The sequence below is a fragment of the Andrena cerasifolii genome, chromosome 16, assembly GCF_050908995.1.
Source record: "Andrena cerasifolii isolate SP2316 chromosome 16, iyAndCera1_principal, whole genome shotgun sequence".
NCBI classification, from domain to species: domain Eukaryota; kingdom Metazoa; phylum Arthropoda; class Insecta; order Hymenoptera; family Andrenidae; genus Andrena; species Andrena cerasifolii.
This window is the reverse complement of record NC_135133.1, coordinates 335,305-360,788: the sequence shown is the minus strand read 5'-3', so window position 1 is coordinate 360,788 and position 25,484 is coordinate 335,305. Positions and strand designations below refer to the sequence as shown.

At 37.6% G+C, this 25,484-nt stretch overlaps 3 protein-coding genes and 1 long non-coding RNA gene across 9 annotated transcripts; 1 reads left to right on the top strand and 3 right to left on the bottom strand.

Annotated features, from left to right (window-relative positions):
- Nucleotides 1-15,013: 15,013 nt before the first annotated feature.
- LOC143377892 (uncharacterized) lies at nucleotides 15,014-18,003 on the bottom strand. Of its 3 annotated transcripts, none has more exons than XM_076829706.1 (6): nucleotides 17,868-18,003; nucleotides 17,487-17,768; nucleotides 16,463-17,417; nucleotides 16,306-16,354; nucleotides 15,446-15,613; nucleotides 15,014-15,298 (listed from the first exon to the last, which is right to left on the bottom strand). In XM_076829706.1, the coding sequence occupies exons 4-6, from the start codon at nucleotides 16,346-16,348 to the stop codon at nucleotides 15,042-15,044; spliced, it is 468 nt and encodes a 155-aa protein (XP_076685821.1). In that variant the 5' UTR covers nucleotides 16,349-16,354; nucleotides 16,463-17,417; nucleotides 17,487-17,768; nucleotides 17,868-18,003; the 3' UTR covers nucleotides 15,014-15,041. The 3 variants fall into 3 exon arrangements, with proteins under 3 accessions (XP_076685821.1, XP_076685820.1, XP_076685819.1); XM_076829705.1 differs by lacking the exon at nucleotides 17,868-18,003 and having other exon boundaries at nucleotides 16,463-16,998; nucleotides 17,130-17,417; nucleotides 17,487-17,792; XM_076829704.1 differs by lacking the exon at nucleotides 17,868-18,003 and having other exon boundaries at nucleotides 16,463-16,667; nucleotides 17,130-17,417; nucleotides 17,487-17,792.
- A 289-nt stretch (nucleotides 18,004-18,292) lies between these two features.
- LOC143377893 (uncharacterized) lies at nucleotides 18,293-21,157 on the bottom strand. 4 transcript variants are annotated; one of them, XR_013087431.1, is made up of 6 exons: nucleotides 20,434-21,157; nucleotides 20,220-20,360; nucleotides 19,927-20,109; nucleotides 19,450-19,835; nucleotides 18,639-18,866; nucleotides 18,293-18,428 (listed from the first exon to the last, which is right to left on the bottom strand). It is a non-coding gene; the product is annotated as an uncharacterized LOC143377893 (long non-coding RNA). The 4 variants fall into 4 exon arrangements; XR_013087430.1 differs by having other exon boundaries at nucleotides 19,927-20,141; nucleotides 20,220-20,403; nucleotides 20,569-21,157; XR_013087429.1 differs by having other exon boundaries at nucleotides 20,220-20,403; nucleotides 20,569-21,157.
- A 527-nt stretch (nucleotides 21,158-21,684) lies between these two features.
- LOC143377875 (peptidylprolyl isomerase domain and WD repeat-containing protein 1) lies at nucleotides 21,685-24,494 on the top strand. Its single transcript, XM_076829674.1, has 8 exons — nucleotides 21,685-21,903; nucleotides 22,208-22,310; nucleotides 22,403-22,599; nucleotides 22,688-22,881; nucleotides 22,959-23,296; nucleotides 23,372-23,561; nucleotides 23,644-24,219; nucleotides 24,312-24,494. The coding sequence occupies exons 1-8, from the start codon at nucleotides 21,807-21,809 to the stop codon at nucleotides 24,453-24,455; spliced, it is 1,839 nt and encodes a 612-aa protein (XP_076685789.1). The 5' UTR covers nucleotides 21,685-21,806; the 3' UTR covers nucleotides 24,456-24,494.
- Nucleotides 24,495-24,529: 35 nt separating this feature from the next.
- LOC143377899 (mitochondrial pyruvate carrier 2) lies at nucleotides 24,530-25,061 on the bottom strand. The gene is made up of 3 exons (XM_076829715.1): nucleotides 24,942-25,061; nucleotides 24,724-24,865; nucleotides 24,530-24,661 (listed from the first exon to the last, which is right to left on the bottom strand). Exons 1-3 carry the CDS (start codon nucleotides 25,039-25,041, stop codon nucleotides 24,538-24,540), a joined length of 366 nt encoding a protein of 121 aa, XP_076685830.1. The 5' UTR covers nucleotides 25,042-25,061; the 3' UTR covers nucleotides 24,530-24,537.
- Nucleotides 25,062-25,484: the final 423 nt, after the last annotated feature.

Sequence of the window (25,484 nt, the reverse complement as noted above, 5' to 3'; positions counted from 1 at the left end):
TAGAAATTATTCAATTCCATAATTACGTTTGCCTTCTGGATACGACGAGATGCTTTGTCTGGATGTTGATGGATGAAATTACTTGGAATATTCTTCGATTTTGCCGGCACTGACTGCCACCGCCAGTGACTGCCACCTCAGACCTCGAAAACTGGAAGTGGCACCCGTTGCCCGTTGTGCTTGAAGACGTACGCTCAAAGAATATTCTAAGTAATCTCATCCATCAATATTCAAACAAATCATCTCGGCGTATCCAGAAGGCAAACGTAATTATGGAATTGAATAATTTCTAATTATCTACGTCGCGGACATCGAGATTCGCATTATCTAGAAAACAGAAAAGTAGGGTTATGCGCGAAGTGCGAATGTTCAGAGTCTTGTTTAGTAGATAATAATTTAAGACATATTTTCTTATAAATTTTAATGTTCGCAGGAGCATGCATGATCGCCTAGACTGTGTACTGTGTGGAGATGGAGCTGAAGTAAGTATCGCATGTATTCTGTTTATTCATACGTTACGTTTAATTTTATGCTAATATTGTATTTGTTTTCAGCGCTAACACAACGCGGAACATGATGATTCTACACAAAAAAGAAGTCGAAAATACTGAATGAAATTTCCTGATATCGCCCCTACTAGGTACCAGTGGTTACGGGACGTGGATTTGTAAATGTAAATGTTGAAAGTCCCTCTTTGGATTTATATGCGCTTATATTATTTTGTAACAATTGTAATCACTGATCCTGTATATTATTAAAGAAAGAATAAATACTTTTTGAAATAAGTCCATGTGACGTCACACGTAGGAAATTCTTTGGCAATTGTGGCCTTCAGATGGCGCTGTTGGATGTGTCAGGCGAGCAGCAGGACCTGCCGTCGATCTGCCGTCGATCTGCCGGCAGACCCTGCTGTCAATCTGCCGGCAGACTGCAGGCAGATGGCTATCAGGGGATGTAATAAATACTTACACCTATTCTTTAAGACTTTTTTATAATAAAAACATTTATTTTTTCTTAAAAATGCGGAAAAATTGTAACTTAATAACCTACCATATAACCTAAATAGCATAAAAGTAGTATAAGGAACATTGTTGCGTAGAACGAAGTTGCAAACATAGACATTTTTATAAACACCCGTCAGAGGGCACTACTCTGTCTGCAATTTACCGATCATCGAAAATCATTTTGGATAAATGACACTAGCGCCAACTGTAACCACTCATTCAAACTCGTGCTTGCGCCTTACTTCATACACTACAAAAATGCCCAAGTGATCAGGTACGCGACACTCCAAGGAGCTGAAAATAAAAAAATAATTAAATAAGATATTTTCGGAGATGGTACCAATCCCTCCAATAATCACACCACTCCCGGGATCTCCTCGACAAATGGTAACGTACTAATAAACATTCCGTCTCCTTTTCCAAATTAACAAATCTATTAAAACCTCAAGACACCACCTCATACTCCACCGGACACGCTCCCGACAACTCCGGAGTTTCCAATGACCCCGGATTTCCAACTCCCGAGGGCTCCGGAATTCAGAATCCCAGAGGTGCCCCCACAAAAATGGCCAGCCCTGATAAAGATTAATATTCCGGATCCTGACTGGGAAACGTATAGGGCATTACCAAAAACAGACCCAAGGAAAAGAATCTGGCGTCTCTTGGGACTGTTTGGCACCGGGGCGGCACACATCCCTACAGGCCCATGAGAAAGGAAGAGAAGGAAAATAAATAAAAAAAAATGTACATATTAATAAATAACCATATATATATACGAATCTTCCATTGCGTTCCCCACCTCCATTCCAATCTCTCGAGGACGAGAGATCCCCCAGGGGGGGGGGGAGGTGTAACGTCCCACGCGGAATCCAAACCGATAATTACCGACCGCCGGTAAAGTAAACCGATCTCCATTATCGCGAAATCGTCCTACGTTACCATACAAAATTATTCTATACATGAATTATAATTAATTAATGATTCAAACGAATACTAAAGAAACAAATGTTATAGAGATGTTAGGAATAATTTAATGTAAATACTGACAAAAGCGCAAGATAAAATATAATGTATTAAGCGAGTAAAAAGCAAAATAATAAATAAGCGACTCACTGCGCATGCGCCAGCTATCAAATTTCGGGTATAAAAGGAGGCGCACGATGCGCAGCGCGAGCATTCCAGGGCATTTAAGGTTACGATTCGAATACGCTCTCTCAACTGACGAATACTTAAACCGTTGAATACTTAAACCCTTAAACATTGAATTTGTCTTGGAACGCACTATCAACTCAGGTCTTCAAAAAAAAAAAAAAAATAGTTCCATTTGAAAAACCGAACTTGACCATCGTATCTTTTAAAATAGTAATCGAAAACAAAATTCGTTCGCGCTAATAAATGGGCCCCCTCGAACCATGCAATTCCCTATTTTTTTTATATTTTTATCGACAATACTTTAAGAGATATCGCGCTGTCCATTCCTTAGTGGGACACCCTGTATATGCTACCAATAGATCAGATGTATCTATCATAGATGAGTTTAATGATCTTCTAGATCGGATCAATGCGACGGACCAAAGTAACTACTTTATCATAGTGGGGGACCTGAACGCCCGCAGAAGAGAGTGGGGGGACTCAGCTTCTAATACCAGAGGAGGATACATAAAGAACTGGGAAATTTCTCATTCAATCAGATATAAATTTAAAATAATAACACCTGCAGAACCTACCTTTCCTTCAGCAAATTCATTCCTGGACATTTGCATCGCAGACATTCGACTCACCTTCAAAAATACAATGAACGATAAGTTAAAAACACATCACTACGACAGCGACCACAGAGCAATAATAGCAGAAATCTCATTAGTTAATGACTTGGAGATACCTATCAACAACACCGACCCCAAGACACATTTTGCATACAAGAAATGCAACTGGAAATAATTCAGACAGAAGATCAATAGAAGCAATCCAACCCCAATCCCGGAGGACAGAAATCTTACGAACCTCGAAATTGATGAGAATCTTACAACCCTGGAACTCAGCATCCGTTCAGCTCTAACCTTGTCCACACCAAAAGTTAAAAGAAGGGATTATACCAACATATACACCAATAACAAAATAAAGAAACTTATTAAATATATATCATATGTCGTCTCGCAAATACATAGAACATACAAACGTGGATATACAACTCAGCAAACCACCTTCCTTAAAGAGCTTTTAAAATCCATTAGAAGCTCCATAGAGGTGGAAATGAAGAGAAATATCATCAGTTACTGGGAGAACAAGGAGAAAGAAATAGATCATCAGAGAACGGACAATTTCTTTCCCAAAATTAAAGATTATTCCGCAGCAAACCTCACAATTCGATAGAAAAAAATACAACTTGATGTAGGGAAACACGGTTGGATTGCCGAACTTAACATCCCTGATGATCACATCATACATGATGGAAACTTATTCACAGTAGCAGGACCTGTAAATATAGCGAATGTCTTGGGCAAACACTACTAAGCCGTTAATACCCCCTCACCTAGTGACATCAGTAATCGGCTACATAACTTAATAGAGGCGGAGAGCACAAGGGGTAAAGATGAGCTAAATCATTTTAGAATACATCAAAAACATATCATACAATTCACTGAAGACAATAGAGCTACATTCCCAATAGGCCCTGAAGTGGACTTCAACTTATGCTGAGCCTGCGCGTATGCAGACGATCTGATTATATATGCGTGGAAGGGAAAAAGCCATCACTGATTCAAGCAGATCTCCAAACTACTGTAAACCATATAGATACTTACTACAAAACCTGGAAATTAAGAATAAACCCGTTAACATGTGAGACAATTCTGTCTAGAAAGCCGACTAGATTCTTCAGCAAATTTCAGAAAAGGGATTTAAGACTATTCAGTATTGATATCGCAGATAGCCCGTCTAATGAAAGAATAAAAATTCCGCACAAGGTATTAGTCAGATATCTAGGCATACAGATGGATAATCTGGCGAGGATGTCCAAGCATGGGGACATTCAGCTAAACAAGGCCCGCAAGGCATTTTATAGCTGTGGCAGGCTATTCTACTCCAGAAATTTGAGCGATAGGGCGAAGATAATCTGCTATATGCTTTTAATCAGACCAATTATGACATACGCAGCCCCCACTTGGTTTAATGTTAACGCAGCAACAATGGAGAAGCTTAGAAAGTTGGAACGACAAATACTCAGACACTGTATTTTTAAACACCGATCGGCTTCTTCAAACTACACCAAATATGTTAGCAATATTGTCCTATATAAGGAGTCTAATATTACTCGAATAGACAATTTCGTTTTACAGTTGGTTAGAGATTATTATGTGACATCCGTGTCCATTGACGATAACGAAATTATTAAGGACATTTTAAAGATAAACGATGTTTATGCCAGGGATTCCCTGACTTCCGGATGTATACCCCCCCTCCCCAAGTATTCACCTATTTAGATAAGAAAGGTTATATCCAAAACGAATTAAACATCCCGACAATTTATCATTGGCCGCGACGATTGGAAGCGAACAAAAACATTATGTACGATCCTCTCACGAACCCTTCTAACACGCCAGAGGACTTTAAATATTCTATTAGATTATCTCCAATTGACTATTTCAACCCTGCAAGACTTAGCAACAAATATTGGAGGCTAAACACAAACTGTACTTATATAATGGAGTTAAAAAATAGAATCCTCAGTCAGGTGCATAGACAGGATGTTAACAGATAACTACGGCGTACTTAAAAAGAGATAGGCCTAAGACCTTTGTAAATAGTCATGTAAATATATTTAGTTTAAATTAGCGTAGGTTAGATTTAAGTAGATCCAAATTTAGATTTAAGACCCCACCAAAGTGACCTGCTAGGTTTAGAGCCGATTTTTCCTAGGATACCAAAGTGATTAAAAGCAAAATAATAAATAAGCGACTCACTGCGCATGCGCCAGCTATCAAATTTCGGGTATAAAAGGAGGCGCACGATGCGCAGCGCGAGCATTCCAGGGCATTTAAGGTTACGATTCGAATACGCTCTCTCAACTGACGAATACTTAAACCTAGAGGCAGCTTAAGTTTCAACCAGTGGCGGATCTCCAGTGTATAAAAGTTACTGGTGCTCCTTTTTGGTCTTTGTATTTTGAAGTTATAGAACCTCGCTTTAGCGGCCGATGTTCTTGGTAAAAGCAAGGCCTCGAAGAGCATAAAATAAAAACTCTGTCAAAAGAAACGAGCTCGCTCCGAAGACGGTAGCGGCCGTTCTTACTACAGACATTGCCAAGAGTCATCGAGCTCGCTCCGGAAACGGTAGCGGCCGAATATTTAATAAATATTCACGTAACATTAATTAGCATAAATATAAAAAACTATAGAAAACCCAAAAAACAGAATATATAATCGTAGACTGTAAGCAATATTAGAATAAGTATTGTCAAATAAAGTCATTGTTAAGTTTTTAAGTCGTGGATTTTAATCCTTAGTTGTAATAACGAACTCCCACCTATCCTATACTCGAGGGGACGCCGCTCTCCTCTCGAGGACCTACTAGCTTCAGTTGTTTTCGGACAGCCGAACGTTACAGGTCGGATATTTTTTGGTGACAGCGGTGGGATAATTTCGTTTAGTAGGATAATTTCGATTAAAGGGGATATTTCTCTTAAAGTGAAACCACTCCAGAAGTGAGCATTTTCCAGAAATTTTTTCTTCTCTAAATTCTACAGAGGCTTAAAAAAAAAAAAAAACTTCACAACATGAACCTGACACACTGGGAGAAGCAATGGCTAACCTAGCAATCAATACAGAAACACAGGGGACTACAGAAACTCCAGAAATTATTTCAGGAGATACAAACACTCCAGGAACTTCAAATCCACAAGTTAATATGAATACAGCTACGAATGTATATCCTCACTTACCACACATTAGTCCCCTCTTTCGATGGTAGAAATATACCAATACATCAATTTATTAAAAGTTGTCGACACGCACGACGCATGGTTAATCCGAATGCAGAGTATGGATTAGTTCAACTCATTAAAAATAAGCTTTTCGGACAAGCTTCTAGAGTAGTTTTGAACGGGGATTATAATTCAATCGATGACCTCATTTCAGTACTAGAATCACGATTTGCACCATTACATACTTCCATACAATTATATGGGGAATTATCAAAAATTGCACAATTACCTAACGAAACAACGGTAGATTATAGCAGTCGTGTATCCAATCTCCTTCTTCAGATTAAACATTGCAATGCGATAGAAGTACCTACACACGTAGTGCAATTTAATATAACCGCGGAACAAAACGCCATTAAAGCCTTTCTAACAACACGCCTTCAGCAGCCTTGATCGCGCTATCAATATCGCCATTAAAGCAGAAGCAGAATGTAATGAAAATCAGATACGAGCAAGGGAAGCAGCAGGAATAACACAAACTAATCGATGTACAAACTGCCTTGGATACGGCCATATTGCCACCGCCTGCAGCAGTCAAATTTCACGAACCAGTTGGTACCAACAAACAACACATTCTGTGATTTTTGCCGAAGATCAGGTCACATGACGCAAGATTGTACAAGCCGGAGTTACACGAGCAGAGCCCCTCAATCTAACGTATACTGTAAGGTAACGTAACGTCGAAGAACAGGTCACATGACACAAGATTGCAGAAGCCAAAATTACACGACCAAAGCTCCTCAATCCAACTCATATTGTGATCATTGTCGACGACCAGGTCACACAATACAGGAATGTAGAAGTAAAAATTATGCAAATCGGATGCAGAAACCAGAAATATTCTGCGAATATTGCAAATTCAGAGGCCATACAGTAGAGCAATGTAGAAAGAAGATGTACTTCGACAGGAAAGAAAGAGAAGAACAACCTCGTATGGTACGTAGGCAGGCTATACTCGGATTAAAAACAGAGCAAATTAGGAAACCCCCTAGCATCCTTCTCTCTGATCTAGGATTCAATGGAGAAGAAGCAACGTTAATGATTGATACCGGATCCGATTTGAATGTAATTAAAAGGAGTGCTGTTTCACCCAATATACCAATCTTCACGGACACCTTGTTCGACCTTAATGGTATTACGGACGGCCTACTCAGCACCATAGGATACGTCAAGATCAGAACATTAAATACAGAAATCATCATCCATGTTGTAGAAGACCTCCCTATCAAACAGGATGGAATATTGGGAACAGAATTCTTTCAAACTAACGGCGCAACCATCGACTACATGAAATCAGCGATAACTATTGGAATGGAAACTATTCCATTCATTGATCCAGAAATGGTCACAATACCAGCCAGAACAAGAAGTCAAATATATGTACGGGTCCTTAACACACGATCTACCACAGGATATATTCCAAGAATTAAAATTCACCCAAATATACATATGGGAAATGCAGTAGTTTCAAATAATAACGGCATAGCATATCTCTTCGCAATAAACACATCTTCAAAAGACATTAAAATCCCCGTACCATCAGTCGAATTAGAACCTTTCGACGAAGTACCTATAAAAGATGAAACGTCAGACAAATACAGAAAAACTAACAGAATACACCAACTACTACAACAATTACGATTAGAACATTTAAATTCAGAAGAACGAGCCAGTGTTGAAGAATTAATTAAAGAACACGCGGATAGATTCTACCTTCCAGGAGAAAAACTAGAAGCAACAAATAAAGCCTATCATAAAATAATAACGGAAAACGACGTTCCTGTTTTCACAAAACAATATAGATACCCTCAAGCATATAAAGAAGAAGTAAAAAGACAAACTAAAGAATTACTTGAAAAAGGAATCATACAGCCCTCATCACCCATATGGATTGTACCTAAAAAGGAAGAGCCAGGATTGTAATAGACTTCAGGAAATTAAATGAGAAAACAATTGGAGACGCCTACCCCCTACCAAATATAACTGACATACTAGATCAGTTAGGAAGTGCGAAATATTTCTCTGTCTTTGATCTTGCATCTGGCTTTCACCAAATTCCTATGCATCCAGATCATCGACACAAGACAGCTTTCTCTACAATATACGGACACTATGAATTTAATAGAATGCCATTTGGACTTAAGAATGCACCAGCTACGTTCCAGAGACTCATGGATCAAGTCTTGACAGGACTTCAGGGGATAGAACTTTTTGTATATTTAGATGACATCGTGATATATGCCAGCTCAATGAAAGAACATGCAACAAAATTTAAAAGACTAATGAATAGATTAAGAGACGCAAATCTCTACCTTCAACCGGATAAATGTGAATTTTTAAAGAAAGAAGTATCGTACCTAGGACATATAATAGGAGAAGAAGGAGTTAAGCCAGACCCAAAGAAAATAATAGCTGTAAAAGAATTCCCAACTCCTACAACAGTCAAGAATGTAAAACAGTTCTTAGGACTGAGTGGATATTATAGAAGATTTATAAAGGATTTTTCAAGAATTGCAAGACCACTATCAAATCTCACTAAAAAGGATTATCAATTCGAATGGACGTATAAACAACAAAAAGCATTCGAAACTCTACGAGAAGCACTCTGCAAAGAACCTATTCTGCAATTTCCAGATTTCGAAAAAACATTTAACATTACGACAGACGCTTCAGGCATTGCTGTTGGCGCAGTTCTTAGTCAAGGGGAAATAGGGAAAGATTTACCAGTAGCTTACGCATCCCGTGTTTTAAACGATGCAGAGACGCGATATTCACCTACGGAAAGAGAATTACTAGCAATAATATACGCGGTATTCCATTTTCGACCTTATATTTATGGCAGAAAATTTTATCTCATAACAGATCATAAACCTTTAGAATGGCATCAAAATCTATCTAATCCGACCTCACGTTTAGTACGATGGAAAATTAAACTCGCAGAGTACGATTATAAAATACTATATAAACCAGGAAACTACAATACGAACGCGGATGTCTTATCTGGAAATCCAATTTCATTACCGTTAAACGCGAAACGAGCACATTCGGAAACAAGTTCTCATGAAAATAAAAAACACAAACAATTTCAATGTTTCCGCAATGGCTAATATACCTTGTGTGGGACATGATCTGTGATAAAACATTTGTTACCTGGGATGGAAAAAACTTATCTTCAAAGACATTTAAAATAGAAGAAGGTTTACAACAGGGTACTGTCAACTCCCCAATTCTTTTTAACATATATTTGAGTGACCTACCTAGATTATTTAATTTTAATCAACCTGGTTCCCCTAGCTTACTCAAGTTTGCAGATGATATCATAGTTTACCTAGAAAGCAGTAGAGTGAATACCGTCCAAATAATGTTAGAGGAAACTGTCGATAAAATAATAAGATATCTCATGATATGGAATCTCCGCGTTAACCCAAATAAATGCGAGACCATGTTAATTCGCAAACCTTTGGTCAACCTAACGTCTAAAGCTAAAGTGGGTAGCAAGGATTTTGGTATTTCGGCGCTAGTCCCAGGCACTAACAACAGAATAGCTATTCCACACAAAAAGGTGGTCAAATATCTGGGAGTTCACATCCATTACCTGTTGAGAGGAAACAAACATACGGAGGTTCAAATTGAAAAAGCAAACAGAGCGTTCTAGCTAATAGCAGAGTCTTTAGAAATAAATATTTATCACCAAAGGCAAAGACCATATCTAGAAACGCGGTAGCGTCTCGACGCCAAGTACAGGAAGGACATCCTGTATATGTCGACTGTCGCTACCGTGTACCTTTACTCGTCGCGGAGCCATTCCAACCTAACCTGAAACTTATTTCCTTAATATCTCATCACGCCTGCAATATTTTCTAAGTTTAAAGGCATTTTTCTTATGTAAACCGCATATAAGCTTTCGAATAGGACCAATTTCAATAAAATCGGTCCGCGCATAACCGAGATATCGTAATATCGTCTCATGAATCTGTCAGATGCGATAAGGTTTTTCTCCCGATTCTCCAACCAAATTTTGTCGACATAATACGTATACGCGTTACACGCACACCTTCAGCCAAAACGGAACTAACACACGTTTCCTTCGTCAATCGCTATCTTCACTATGCAATCTACTCCAAATTTTGACAGCTTACCGTCAAGTTATAACCAAGTTATAAACGTGTTTTTACAAATATATACATAAATGAATTTCTTTTTAATTTAAATGATAAAAACCAATTTAAACCAATTCCACCAATCCAATTGTCTTGAAGCTTTGCAGGCGTGCGTAGTTTGGATGACAATACAATATACTTTTAAAAAAAACCCGAGAGGATGAAAAAATTATCCAGTCATCAATTAATAATATAATAATAATTTATAATATTGAAAATTATCCGAAGTCATTCTCTATGTAAATTATCTTTGTAAAAAGTAGTGAGATGTCCATAAACGACTTCAGAAATGTAAAAAAATTACGCCAAGTACATGAAAGCAAATAAATCACAAAAAAAAAAAATAATAATAAATACAAATAAATATTTTAATACGAATAAACATTTTATTCAAAATACTTGGCGCTGCGTCCCGAATTGGTGCCGCTAAACTGAATAAATATGTATAAATTGCATTAATTAATCTTTTTCTTTCTTTCCTGTGTGTGCGTTCATGAATGTGTGTATGTGTGCGTGCGCATACGCTACGTATGACATTAGAATTAAATATATGTAGAATAAATCTGACTGCGTTTCTAACATGTATATGTATATGTTTATGTATTTTAGATCGTAAGGGAGTTATTGTAAATTATTAATACGAGGACAATTAACATTTTTTCTGTTTCGCAGCGCCAAGTATTTTGAATAAAATGTTTATTCGTATTAAAATATTTATTTGTATTTATCATTACCTTTATGCACGTGCAGCTCATTTTGATTTCACATCTTTTTTTATTTTATAATTATTATTATCTTCTTTTTTTTTGTGATTTATTTGCTTTCATGTACTTGGCGTAATTTTTTTACTTTTCTGAAGTCGTTTATGGAGATCTCACTACTTTTTCCACAGATAATTTACATAGAGAATGACTTCGGATAATTTTCAATATTATAAATTATTATTATATTATTAATTGATGACTGGATAATTTTTTCATCCTCTCGAGTTTTTTTTAAAAATATATTGTATTGCCATCCAAACTACGCACGCCTGCAAAGCTTCAAGACAATTGGATTGGTGGAATTGGTTTAAATTGGTTTTTGTCATTTAAATTAAAAAGAAATTCATTTATGTATATATTTGTAAAAATACGTTTATAACTTGGTTATAACTTGACGGTAAGCTGTCAAAATTTGGAGTAGATTGCATAGTGAAGATAGCGATTGACGAACGAAACGTGTGTTAGTTCCGTTTTGGCTGAAGGTGTGCGTGTAACGCGTATACGTATTATGTCGACAAAATTTGGTTGGAGAATCGGGAGAAAAACCTTATCGCATCTGACAGATTCATGAGACGATATTACGATATCTCGGTTATGCGCGGACCGATTTTATTGAAATTGGTCTTATTCGAAAGCTTATATGCGGTTTACATAAGAAAAATGCCTTTAAACTTAGAAAATATTGCAGGCGTGATGAGATATTAAGGAAATAAGTTTCAGGTTAGGTTGGAATGGCTCTGCGACGAGTAAAGGTACACGGCACAGTGGTCCAAGAGCACCTAAAAAGTGGCCAAAAACAAGGTAGAAAATTTCCGTAAGGAAAATTTATCACCATTTTCAGGAATAGTTGCAGTGCATGTAGACAAAATGTTTTGTGGATTTAACCATTCCTGCTCCATTGGCATTGGTTTTATGTTGACAAATGTATTAAAATGAGTGATATGTCTGTTCATTATAATATCAATGTTTTTCATTAATTTATGTTCAATTTATGGAATTTTATTGTTATATATTTATTTGTAAATATATATCAATTAAGAATAACACAGACAAGTTAAGAAAGTTGAGAGGAAATTGTAATATTCAATTCCTTATCGTTGCACTATAATCATATTTCGCAGAATGTTTACCTTTCGATTCACCATTCTCCGAGATTCCACCTCTTATAGAGAAAAATAAAGCCTGAGTGTGCTATATGTAATGTATACTTTAATGTAAAACTGCTACTTTTTGCTACTTTTGTTGTTTAAATTAAATTAATGTTATAAACGAACGACCGTGCGCGTATAGGTGGCCGCAAAATGCAGCAGGCTAAATTTACAATTACAGGTGTGTCTGCCCAGACCAAATATGTACATTTAATTATCTATTACTCTTTCATACATCGTTATTATCTGTTAATGACATTATTTTTTAAATTTTGTCTGTTTCTTAATCACGGAAATAAAATCGCATTCAACGGAAACGCCCGTGTATCCTTACTTCTCACTGCTTATACTTCAATACAATGTATCAGTTTTGTCAAGAAACTCGACCAGTCGAGTTGTCGAGTCTTTTAGTTGATCAGTTGCATCCAAGCAGATCAGTTTGAAAAACGAAAAGAAAAGTATCCTCGGAGTGTGTAATAATTGTAAAAGTGTTTTTTTACATTATTAATAATTTCCTTTCGAACGAAATTTTTTCCATATTAAAGAATAATTTTATTATTATTGTAGAATTTCATACATAGTACCAACTAAAGTATAGGCTTTATAGAATTAAGGCTAGACTAGGGTAAATGATTAAGTATATAATAATGGTTAAATTTACGAAACGACAAATTCTGGAATATGTTCCCCCAAAAAGCAGATCTATCAGAAGCTATTAATTATATTCTGAAAGAATTGAATATTGTCTTGGAAGATGCTTATCCACAGGATGTGCAGCGCTTGAGAGCTGCTCTTTCGACTTTAAGAACGAAACGAAATAAGAAATTTCAAGAGGCACGTCGAATTAAAGAGAAATTCTAAAAAAGAAATTCTAGTTGGCTAGATTCCGAGTTTGTAATTCCCAATATTACAATTAATGATGAAAATCAACAACCTTCTACTTCTTCTTTTTCGAGAGTAGGTCGACTGTCTTTATCATTTGAAAATAAATCGGATCGTTCAAAGAGACGAGAGGCTGCAAACATAAGCAAAAGCCTTAATCACAACCCACAAAGAATATTACAGGCATGTCGTTATGCAGCTAAATTATCTAAAGAAAAAGATTTGTGTGCTATTTTGAAAGAAATTTCTAAAAGTCCGGAACAACCAAGAAAAATTAGAAAACTGTTAGATACAAATATAGCTCCTATAACTAAGAAACCTGAAGAAGCTTTAGCATTTCTTTTGGATAACCGTATGTCAAAAAATGTATACACCAATATGCGTTTAGAAGTAAAAGAACCTTTAATGATTTGTCGAATAAAACGAATGGCACTTTTTTACCAAACAGCAACGCACTTATGCGCGAGATAAGTCCAACTGTTTGATAAGTCAAACTGTACTCAATATGCGATTTTGAATTTTAGGTTTTTAACGTCGGATTAGTCATCGGCGACCTCGAAAACCCCTAAATAATAAGTTTCATAAATATCTGATGAAATCTTGAATTTTGGCCACTTTTTCGGTGCTCCTGGACCACAGTGCACTGTGCACGGTAGCGACAGTCGGCATATACAGGGTGTCTTTCCTGTACTTGGCGTCGAGTCGCTACCGCGTCTCTAGATTGTAAGTAAGTTTGAACATTCCCGCGCAAGCTCACGAGCATCAAACGCCTAGAAAACCGTTCCGCTTCGTTACTGCGGTACATGCGCTGTTGGAAACGAAACGCTATGAATGCGCTGTTGCGTGACCACGCGAACGTAGTCACAGAAATGTATATAATCGATAGGTAAATCAGGAGCGAAATTTGAAAGCCGATGTTTGCGTATGATTGAGAACGTAATATTAAGGATGCGCGATGCGGGTGGCATACGTGGGAAAGATCTTGGGCAGAGTTCGAAAACGGGAAGAGGACACCAATTAATAGACCCCGAAACGAATTGCGAGTTTCTTCTAAGTCACGTAATCTCTTGAGAAGGCCTTGTCCTTTGTTAGTCTTTAGGAGTGTCGATCGACTCCAGAAGTGTTGGCGACGCTAAGGAAGTCATAAATTTCCTTCAAGGGTTGTTCTCTCAATCCTCTGAGCAGAGCCCACTTTATCGCGCTTCCACAGAGTTTCCACCACCACCCGGAATTAGAAGAAAAGATGGACGTCGATTCGCGAGGGCGGACGGACAACCGCGGGACAACCTACCGCTTGAATTTAGCGCATCCTTCGTCCTGATTGGCCGGAGGACTGGGAGGACGTTCAAGGATGGAAGGGGCACCACGTTCGAGGAGGGAAGGTTCAATAAGGGAGGACTTCGGAACGGCAGAATAATTCTGACTCTCGATCGAAAAAGTCCAAAATTGTTCTCACTATTGAAGGATATCTTTAAAACTATTAAGAAATATATTGAAGTTTTGCCAATTAATAATTCTATTTTATTTAAAACTCCCGCACACTTCGCGAGCAGAGTGCTTTAGCACTCCACGGGCACCAACCCGCGTTCTGTTCTTAAAATCGCCGCTAAAATACGCAACAGCGCGCAGCGACTGCGCTGCGGTCTATGCGCTGTTGCGGTTTCCGCTGGTTAAATATGTGTGATTGCGTGAAATTAGCTATATGACATAGAGATATCGAAACTAGATGTAGAGCTATCTTGTTAGCAGACCAACAAACAGTTTACTTGTTTAAATATACGTACAATTCAAAAGTTCTAGCTTGTTGAAATCTTTGAATTTCCCGCGCTACACGTGAGCTGAGTGCTTCAGCGCTCCACGGGCACGGACCAGCCGCCTATTAAGAAGGCTCCACGGAATCGCGCAACAAAATTGGTGACAGCGGTGGGATTGTCTAATGGATTTTTGGTAAAATCATTAACGCGATTTAATGTGAGAGTTAGAATTGTGAACGGAAGTTTCTGACATTTGATTTTGGCCGGCTCGCGAGTGCGCCTTTGAAAAGTTTATTGCAATTGGACGCTGATTTGAACTCAATAATTGTACGCGAAAAGACGCTTAATTTAAACTAGACGCTGTGAACTGTGATCATAATTCGCTTTGCGATAACGGAACTGTGGGCGATTAAGGAAGTACCACCTCTCTCTCCCTGGTTTTGGCACGGTTTTTCCACGGGAGCGGAAGGGTGAATACCGGAGACGGGTGTTTTCAGTGGCCGTGCTTGCTACCCTAAAAACACAGGTACTGATCGTCGTTGCCGCATTGCTGGAGTCAACTGGACTTGGACTTCGTGGACCGTTCTTCGCAGCATCTTGGGAAGCTGATGAACGAAAGATCACAGTTGTTTTAGGCAGCGAATAAGTATTTATAAGATATATATATATATATATATATATATTTTTATTTTGTAATCCGGACAAGATGTTACGTAGTCGCAAGGCAATGAGAAAACGTTGGAGTCGCGTACTTAGTTCGGATAGATCTCGAGAGTTCGAAGTCCGGGATGTGTCCGCGGAATTTCTTCGGGAATCGGCAAATGATTCTATGTCACGACCGGGTGCTTTAAGTCTTTTGCCGGTGCGCACGAGTACTCCAAGGTTTGATTCGCCGAATTTGGATAATGAATCGTATCGCCCTGAGGTAATCAATGCTGTTAGCCTGCCGTCAGTTGAATGTCCTGAAATTTCTTATCTATCTTTAAAATTAGCGTCTGATTTGATTCCGCGCTTTGATGGCAAACCTGGTTCTTTGCTTAAATTTACGAAACAGTGCCAACTTATTGATTCTAAGGTTAAACCTTCTGACCGTGGAAATTTATTAACCATAATTCGGAACAAAATCGAAGGTCCTGCGGATTTGTTAATTTCCAATCGTCCAGAAACAACAACAGTAAGCGAGGTCATTGGCCTGTTGAAGAAAGTGTATGCACGGTATTTTGACGTTGATCAGATCCATGGCGAACTGAGGGGTTTGCAACAGGGGATACACGAGTCAATAGAATTTTATGGGGCCCGAGGCCGCGAAATATTAAGCCGGGGGTTAGAGGCAGCTAAGGAGAAGTTTAACTCCGAACAGCTGATAGGAGCTGCGGCTTTGTTAGATCAGGCAGCCATCACAAACTTTAAACGTGGTCTCCAGAATCAAAATTTGAGACTCTTCATTTCGAATGAGCAGGATAAAACATTTGATGATATAGTTAGTATTGCGAGTAGATTGGAACAGGAAATGGTTGACTCAGTAAGGCAATTTCCATCGTCATCTGTTCGCGTTGCTACCGCCAGTATCAGCAATAATAAATGTTTTAATTGCGATCAGGAGGGCCATTACCGTCACAGTTGTCCTCAATTAAAAAGAAATTCTCAGAATCCATCAGCTCCTGAAAGGGTAAGATGTCAATTTTGTAGAAAGACAGGGCATAACGAATCACGTTGTTTTAAAAAACGAAACAGGGAAAATACTGGGATGCATTATGAAACTACTGTACCCAAGTCGCAGTATTTAAACTCGAAGGGGGCTCCGCGGGGAAACGCGACGCAGAGCGAACCCCTAATTGCGCGTCCTCAGTTGAACAAACATGCTTCCACTTCAATGTAAAAGGTGTTGGTCGAGTGCCTATTTTAGAGTTGTCACACGATTCATTCCATGAAGGAATTGGCAACTTCCTTATTGATACTGGTTCTCAACTTAATCTAATCAAACGTAAAGGCATTATTTCCGGCTTGTTGATCGATACTGACGTTATTTATAATATAGTTGGTATCGATCAGGGGGGTCTTAGCACTTTCGGTGAAGTGACTATTGAAATGTTCAGTTTTAGCGTTAAATTTCAGATTGTCAACGATGAGTTTCCGATTTCGGGAATAGGAATTTTGGGGATTCCATTTTTGGAGCAGCAACAAGCAGTATTAACATTTAAGGATGTTATGCCCAATAGTCTTCGGGTTGGGGGGCAGGAATTGTCTCTTCATACAGGGGTTTCAGTTAGTCTACCACCTCGCATGAAAACTCTTATAACTGTCCCTGTTAAAAACATTGATAAACAGGAGGGTTACATAAGGAGAATAGATTTACAGCCGGGTATTTATATAGGTGAAGTGCTGGTCTCGCAGGAGAATCAATTTGTTAGGATATTCGCTATAAATTCTACTCACGATAGTGTGACTCTTTCAATACCCCCGTCGAATTAGAGGAGTTTATTGAAATTCCTCCTTCACCCCGTTCGGCTCGGACGGGAAATCCAAATCAGGATCGGTCCAAGGCTGATGCTGCTAGGCTTGTTCAGTTAGTAAAGTTTCTCAATATGCCGGATTTGAGCGATTCTGAGCGGGCCAGTATTTTAGAAATTGTGAACGAATTTCCGTATCAATTTTATTTGCCTTCAGATCAATTAAATTCTACTAGTACAATCAAACATAAAATAGTGACTACGGACGAAATACCTATAAATACGAAACAATATCGGTTTCCGCTAGTTCACAAAGAGGAAATAAAAAAACAGGTAAACTCACTGCTTCAGAATAAGATAATTCAACCATCTGCTTCTCCTTATAATTCACCTGTTTGGGTTGTTCCAAAAAAACCTGGCCCGGATGGTAAGCCTCGCTGGCGTATGGTGATAGATTATCGCAAGTTAAATGAGAAGACTATCAATGATGCGTATCCTCTTCCTAATATTTTGGATATCTTAGATCAATTGGGGGCCGCTAAATATTTTAGTACCCTCGATCTTGCTTCTGGCTTCCATCAGGTTCCCGTACATCCGGACTCTAAATCCAAGACTGCTTTCTCAACTGTTAATGGGCACTATGAATTTAATAAGATGCCCTTCGGTCTAAAAAATGCCCCAGCCACCTTTCAGAGGTGTATGGATTTGGTTTTGGTTGGTTTACAAGGAGTCGAGCTTTTTGTATATATGGACGACATCGTCATATATGCTGATTCTTTAGAGGAGCATTCTCGGAAACTCAGAATTCTCTTGGCTCGGTTGCAGAATGCCGGTTTGACATTACAACCCGAGAAATGTCGATTCTTGCGACGAGAAGTTGCTTATTTGGGTCACATTATCTCTGCCAAAGGAGTGAAACCAGACCCTGGGAAGATCATGGCTGTGAAGTCATTTCCTGTTCCAAAAACTAGGAAGAATGTTAAACAATTTCTGGGGCTAGTTGGTTATTATCGACGTTTTATCCCTCATATGGCAAGGGTTGCTAAACCTCTGACACAATTGTTAAAGGCAGAAGTACCTTTTGTCTGGAGTAAGGATGTCCAATTTGCTTTCGAGAGTTTACGTGATATTATTTGTTCTGAGCCGTTGCTTCAATTTCCCAACTTTCAGCAGCCATTCCTCGTAACAACTGATGCTTCTAATTATGTAGTAGGAGCTGTATTGAGTCAGGGTCAAATCGGGAAAGATCTCCCGATTGCGTATGCATCTCGGACCCTTAATAACGCTGAAAGTAATTATTCGACCATTGAGAAAGAATTATTAGCAGTTTTATTTGCAATCGAACATTTTCGACCGTATTTGTATGGCCAAAAATTTATATTAGTTACTGATCATCGGCCGCTGATCTGGTTGCATAACGTAAAAGATCCCACTTCCCGTATCATGAGATGGCGCATTAGATTAAACGAATACGATTACGAGATGGTATATAAACCTGGTAAGATAAATTCCAACGCAGATGCATTATCCCGGAATCCGCCTGTTCTTATCGATTCGGAAAATATCCTTCCTCTCCCATCTAAATGTTTGACAATTCATACCGAGACTGAAAGTACGGACGCCTCTCCTCCAAGGCGTTTGCAAAGGGTTGTCGTAGGCGCCGACGATTTGCCAATTGCAATCTCTAAGGAGGTCGAGGACATTGACATTGACATCGACAATTCTACGGGAGACGAAAATGAACGTTTAGTAGCGGGAGTTTTTCTTGTAAATAGAGAGTTTAGTAGTGGGTATAATGAAATTGATAACAAAACAAATCATTCAGATTCTGATTCAATTGATAGTGACGAGTATTATACGGCAGATGAGGAAGACACAATTCCTTCTATAGGAACATTTCTCCGGGAAGGAAAATCTCCTGAAGAATTTAATGCTAACGTAATGAGTGGAGGATCGCTCTGCAGAGGTACTGAGGACATGTTTCGACTCGGGAGTCTGTCGGACATCGGAAAGGCCGACTTTGAAGGCACCCCGCCACAGGCACCGTTAGAGGCTGTCCCTGTATCTCAGGGTATCTGTGCTCTGCCAGAAAATGGCAACAAGAGCCCCCGTTTCGTGTCGAAAGCGGAGACTCGGCACCTCCTTTTTCCCGACTCATATCGTGGCATAGACTGTGCGCAGTCTAATTCTTCCCGAATGAGGTTGTGGCGGAGTGTGTGCGAGTCTGTTGCTTCAGGAATGACAGAATCAGGTAAAGAATGGACACGATCCTCCGTAGAAAATGTTTCTGAAAATGAATCTCATACCCATGATAAATTCAAAGTTTTGCAGACAAATTTAGTTCCATCCGTACAAACATCCCCTCCTTCTCCGTTTCCAACTATCATTTATTGCAAGGACCATCTCTATATGCGGAAAGACAATCTTCTTCATTTTTTCTCTACTGATTGTCAAGTCTCTTCACAAATCAGTAATGAATTGTTAAAACAAGGAAAATTTTCCACTGGTCAAGTGCGATCGTACAATGTTCATGTGGGTGAGGCAATGGTTTTCCCCGGTGGAACTCAACATATTTTCCATTTATTTTCCAAGGTGAAATCTGCTGAACAACAAAACTTTAGGCACCTCGCGTCTTCAATGTCGTCTCTTAAAAATCTTATGGAAACGTTGAGTGTGACATCCATCAGTTTATCTAAAAGTGATAATGACATTGAGCCTATTGAATGGAATTCTGTTGAACATCTTTTAAAACAAACATTCAATAGTTCACAATACAATATTACGGTTTGCACTGGAGAAATCATTTTCCCCTCCTTATCAAGAAGACCTTCGATTATTCGGGAATACCATGAGTCAGTATCAGGTGGCCATCAGGGTGTGACTAAGTTGTTCAAACGGATAAGGGAAGATTTCTATTGGACAAAAATGGGGAAAGACATCTCAACTTTTGTTCGCTCTTGTTCCAGCTGCCAAAGAAATAAAATTCTTTCTGCTAAAACTAAACAGCCAATGCGTATAACAGATACCCCTCAGAGAGCTTTTGAAAAGGTACAAATGGACATTGTGGGACCATTACCTGTGACTAGAAGAGGTAATCGGTATCTGTTGACTAAATATTCTGATGCTATTCCCATACCAACTATGGATTCCATTACTGTTGCAGTTGCTCTTGCAGAGCAGTTTGTAAGTAGGTTCGGCTGCCCTCGCGTTATTCAAACTGATCAAGGGAGTAATTTTGTTAGTGGAATAATGAGTAACTTCTGCAAAATATTCAAAATACAAAGAATTACATCAACGGCATTTCATCCTCAATCATTGGGTTCTCTTGAGCGAGCACATCGCGTTTTCATAGATTATTTAAAACATTATTGTGGGAAAACTGATTGGGACAACTGGGTACGCTTTGGAATATTCTCATATAATACCTCTGTGCATGAAGCTACAGGTTTCTCCCCTCATGAGCTTATTTTCGGCATAAAAGCCATAATACCATCAGAATTTAGTCAACAAGAAATACCAAGAACTTTTGTCGAACATCTAGATGATTTGTTTACCAGGATCACGACTACTCAGGCTACAGCAGCGGTTAACTTAGAACAAGCAAAAAGAAAGAGCAAATCAATGTATGATAAAAATGTAAATCCCCGTCAATTTATTGTAGGTGACGATATTTATTTACTTAGGGAACCTAAAAAATCTAAGTTTGACTCTAGTTGGTTAGGACCATATAAGGTAGTTCAAATATTTAACGATCTCACTATTGAAATAGCTATAGGAAAGAATAAAAATAAAATAGTTCATGCGAATAAACTTAAGTTAGCTTGTGTAAGACTAGATTGATCATAAGTAATGTAGATCGTATGTTTCGGATATATTGTGGCATTATGGTATGGGTTATGATTACTTTATAGCGACTAAAGACTATAGTGTTTTTACATGTAATATTTACACAAGTTTAGTTAAAGTGTTTAATTATTCCTGTATTTTAACTATGCGTTACATTATAATCGATTCAATATTACCTAGTAATAGAATACTGATATCTTACTATCGTAAAATGTGATATAACTACTATTCTTCAACTCGCGCCCCCTGCGGGATAATGGGTGGACCGAGTAGCTCGTTTACCGTGGGACTGGCGCGGGAAGAGGAGGCGTAGTTATAATCATTTATGTAAAGTACTTACTCATTCAATTTTGCATACTTAGGTTAATATTGATGTATTGTGTTCCTTTTAAAAGTTGTTTCCATTGGAAACACCTTTTGTATATGGAGGGAGGTGTTGCGGTTTCCGCTGGTTAAATATGTGTGATTGCGTGAAATTAGCTATATGACATAGACATATCGAAACTAGATGTAGAGCTATCTTGTTAGCAGACCAACAAACAGTTTACTTGTTTAAATATACGTACAATTCAAAAGTTCTAGCTTGTTGAAATCTTTGAATTTCCCGCGCTACACGTGAGCTGAGTGCTTCAGCGCTCCACGGGCACGGACCAGCCGCCTATTAAGAAGGCTCCACGGAATCGCGCAACAGCGCATAATGCGTGAATCGGAACGTACCCTCGATTTTCTGAAGAATCGAATCGGAATCGAACATCCCTAACCTTAATCCCAAATAAAGTATTTCTCGGAACGTAGTTTTTTTTTTGTTTCTATAATAATGTCGATTAATAAAAGAGAACACGGTGAAAGTGACAACGAGGATGATTGGGTAGGACCACTACCTTCAGAAGCTGTACCTCAAAAGAAACAGAAAGGTTCATACATATAAGCTATATCTGTTAAGTTTACTGTGATGTTTTGATATTTTTGTACATAAAACTATTAAATAAAACTCATATGCTGTTCAACTGGTTTCTCATTTTCTTTCACTTAATATGAAACTTTATTAGTTAGTTTGTATCACAATTATACGGTCTTCTATATAACATTTCATATATTTATCTTAACACTTTGCATGCGGGCACGGAACACTTATAACTAAATATAATCACAGTCTCCCACTTGCAATGTGTTGATGCAACAAATTCATTTCATTACATTTTGCTTTGTATATTTCAGTTCTAGAATACGAGCAAGTGTATATAGACAACTTACCATGTTGCGAGTGTTATGAAAAATCTTATATGCACAGAGATGTAATTACTCATATCTTAGTGACAAAGTCAGTATTCATTGTTATATTTATTAATGTGTTATTTCCTGTCTTGCGCCAATGGTAATTGTGATTTAATTTGTTCCCATGTATTAATACAGATCAAATTATGTGGTAACTGGTAGTTACGATGGACATGTTAAATTTTGGAAGAAGCAAGAAGAGCTCATAGAATTTGTAAAACATTTTCGTGCGCACCTGATGGCTATACAGTCTATGGCTGCTAGTTGCAATGGTGTTCATGCGTGTACAGTTAGTTTAGATAAAACAATTAAAATTTTCGATGTTATCAATTTTGGTATGTATTAGATATTGATTACACATTCCAATACTTTCTGATGATTACTTACTGTTTAATCATTCAGTAAATTGAAAATTTATTTCAGATATGATTAATATGATAAAGCTAGATTTTGTTCCACTTTGTTGCGAGTGGATATATTCACCTGGTGATGCAATATCCGCTGTTGCAATTTCTGCTCAAGACTCAAATAAAATATTCATTTACGATGGACAAGGATCGGAGATACCATTACACGTGTTTGAAAAACTACATACTAAACCTGTTATTGCTATGAAAGTAAGAAAAATTATCATAAGCATTGTACTCCATGTATTTTGCATAACAATATTTATACAAATTCTAATTGTCTGCAGTACAATCCTGTATGCGAAACATGCATTTCTGTGGATAAAGCAGGAATTCTGGAATATTGGACAGGACCTAAAATGGAATACAGGTTTCCCAAATGTGTTACATTTGACTCGAAGCTGGACACAGATTTATTTGAATTTGCAAAAAATAAGACTTATCCATGTGGATTAGCAGTGTCACCAGATGGCAAAAAGTTTGCTTCCCTCAGTGGAGATAGGAAAGTTAGAATTTTCAATTTTCGTACTGGAAAATTATATAGGGTATTGGATGAAACGCTGCAAAGATTTTCTGAATTACAACAAATGACGCAGCAACTACCTAATATGGAATTTGGGAGAAGGTATAATTTCTTTTAAAAGTAAAGCTACATTAAAAACTGGAGTGTCAGTTTTGTTGATAGTAATGAATTTTTCAGAATGGCCGTTGAAAGGGAGCTGGATAAAACGGAAACAAATTTGGGAAACATAACTTTTGACGAATCTGGTTACATGATTTTATACAGCACAATGTTAGGTGTAAAGCTTGTAAATTTGTATACAAATCGATGTATTAGAATCATGGGAAAACCTGAAAATATTCGTCCTATGCAGCTAGCCCTATTCCAGGTATTTATGCAATAAAAAAAGTACAGTATTTCTATTCCACTGTAGTTAAATAATTTGTGCATACTTTAAAAAAAAAACAAAGGGGAAAGCAAGGAGAACTACAGCTGCTCTGACCGTTGAAATGGAAGCCTCAGAAAATCCAACACTGGAAATGAATCGCCCTGATCCCACCCTATTTTGTACAGCTTATAAAAAGAATAGATTTTACATGTTTACAAGAAGGGAGCCCGAGGACACCAAAAGTCAAGAATGCGACAGAGACGTTTTTAATGAAAGACCATCTAAAGAAGATATCATTTCTTCTACCGAAGCTGCCAATGTGCAAAAGATTTTTGATACTGCAATTATTCATACAACTCATGGAGACATTCATCTGAATCTATTCGGCAAAGAAGTTTCAAAAACAGTGGAGAATTTCTGTGTTCATTCGAAAAATGGTTATTACAATGGACACGTGTTTCATAGGGTAATCAAAGGGTTTATGATTCAGACTGGTGATCCCACTGGAACTGGTACCGGTGGGGAAAGTATATGGGGAGGTGAATTTGAAGATGAATTTAGGCCATATTTAAAACACGATAGACCATACACTTTAAGTATGGCCAATGCAGGACCAAACACAAACGGCAGTCAGTTTTTCATTACTTTAATGCCAACTGTAAGCCAGATTCTTTTGTGCCATAAATTTTATTACACTTCAACGCGATGAAAGTTCAGAGTTTTGTAATTGTAATTTAATACTTCTTGCAGCCTTGGTTGGATAATAAGCACACAGTATTTGGAAGAGTAGTAAAGGGAATGGAAGTTGTACAAAACGTCAGCCAAGTGAAAACTAATCCAAAAACTGACAAGCCTTATGATGACATTCGAATAGTTAGCGTTACTGTGAAATAATATTTTAAAATAAACACGTACAACAGTATATTTTTCTAACCACTTGTTTTCATGATATTCTATTTACCTTTTGTTTGAAACATTATTTTTCGTCCTGCTTCATTTCATATCGAAGCCCTCTTATAAAGTTATACATTCCGGTTAAACTTGTGAACACATTTACGCTGAACAGGTTATAGTTCTTTGGTGTAATTACTAGCGAATATCTGATGGACAAATAATTAGTATCTCAATATTCTAATATCAATATCAACACATGTAAAAATACCTGGACCATATAGCACCACTGATCATAAGACTTGCAGTTTGAGTTAGAGAAATTGTATTTGGGGGTCGATTAAGGTCCCCTATTCCTGCGATCACCAAAGCCCATTTAAACGTTGGTGCCCAAAAAAATATAGTTGTCGGTCCTATATTTATGAAAGGAGTACTACCGCATTAAACAATTTTTTTTACAAATTCTATTCACCAAATTATTTTTCCAACCTGCAGCGTGAAGGAAAATGGGACGAATTTTTTTTGGTAGAATTGAGGCTACTCCTATCATTAATTTTCGATAAGCACTCTTCTTTTCTGGCAGATGCATTGCATTAAAATTTCTTTAATCTGTATGTTAAAAATATATCTGTAATGTAAATAGACCCTGTCAGGAAAAAATGATATGTAATATGATAAACAGTTTTATAGACTTTAACAGCATTTATTGATTCTACTATGCGAGTCAAATTTTGGTAAAAAAATGTTTAGTAATGCTTGAAATATTGTTGCTAGAATATTGTTAATTAAAATCCTCAACGAAATGAAATGAAAGTTTGAAAATTCATTATCAGACTTACCACTGTACATAATTTTTATTTCTTTAGTAAATGCTTATTAGTATTATGTATAAAACAATTCTTGGATATCGCATTTTACAATGGGAAATATTGTATTAAAAAAGGAACTAAGAGGTATAGTAACAAACAAATTTCCTTTTTGTAAGATTGACAAAAAGTTGCAATAAAATAACAAATTTTAAATCAAAATAAT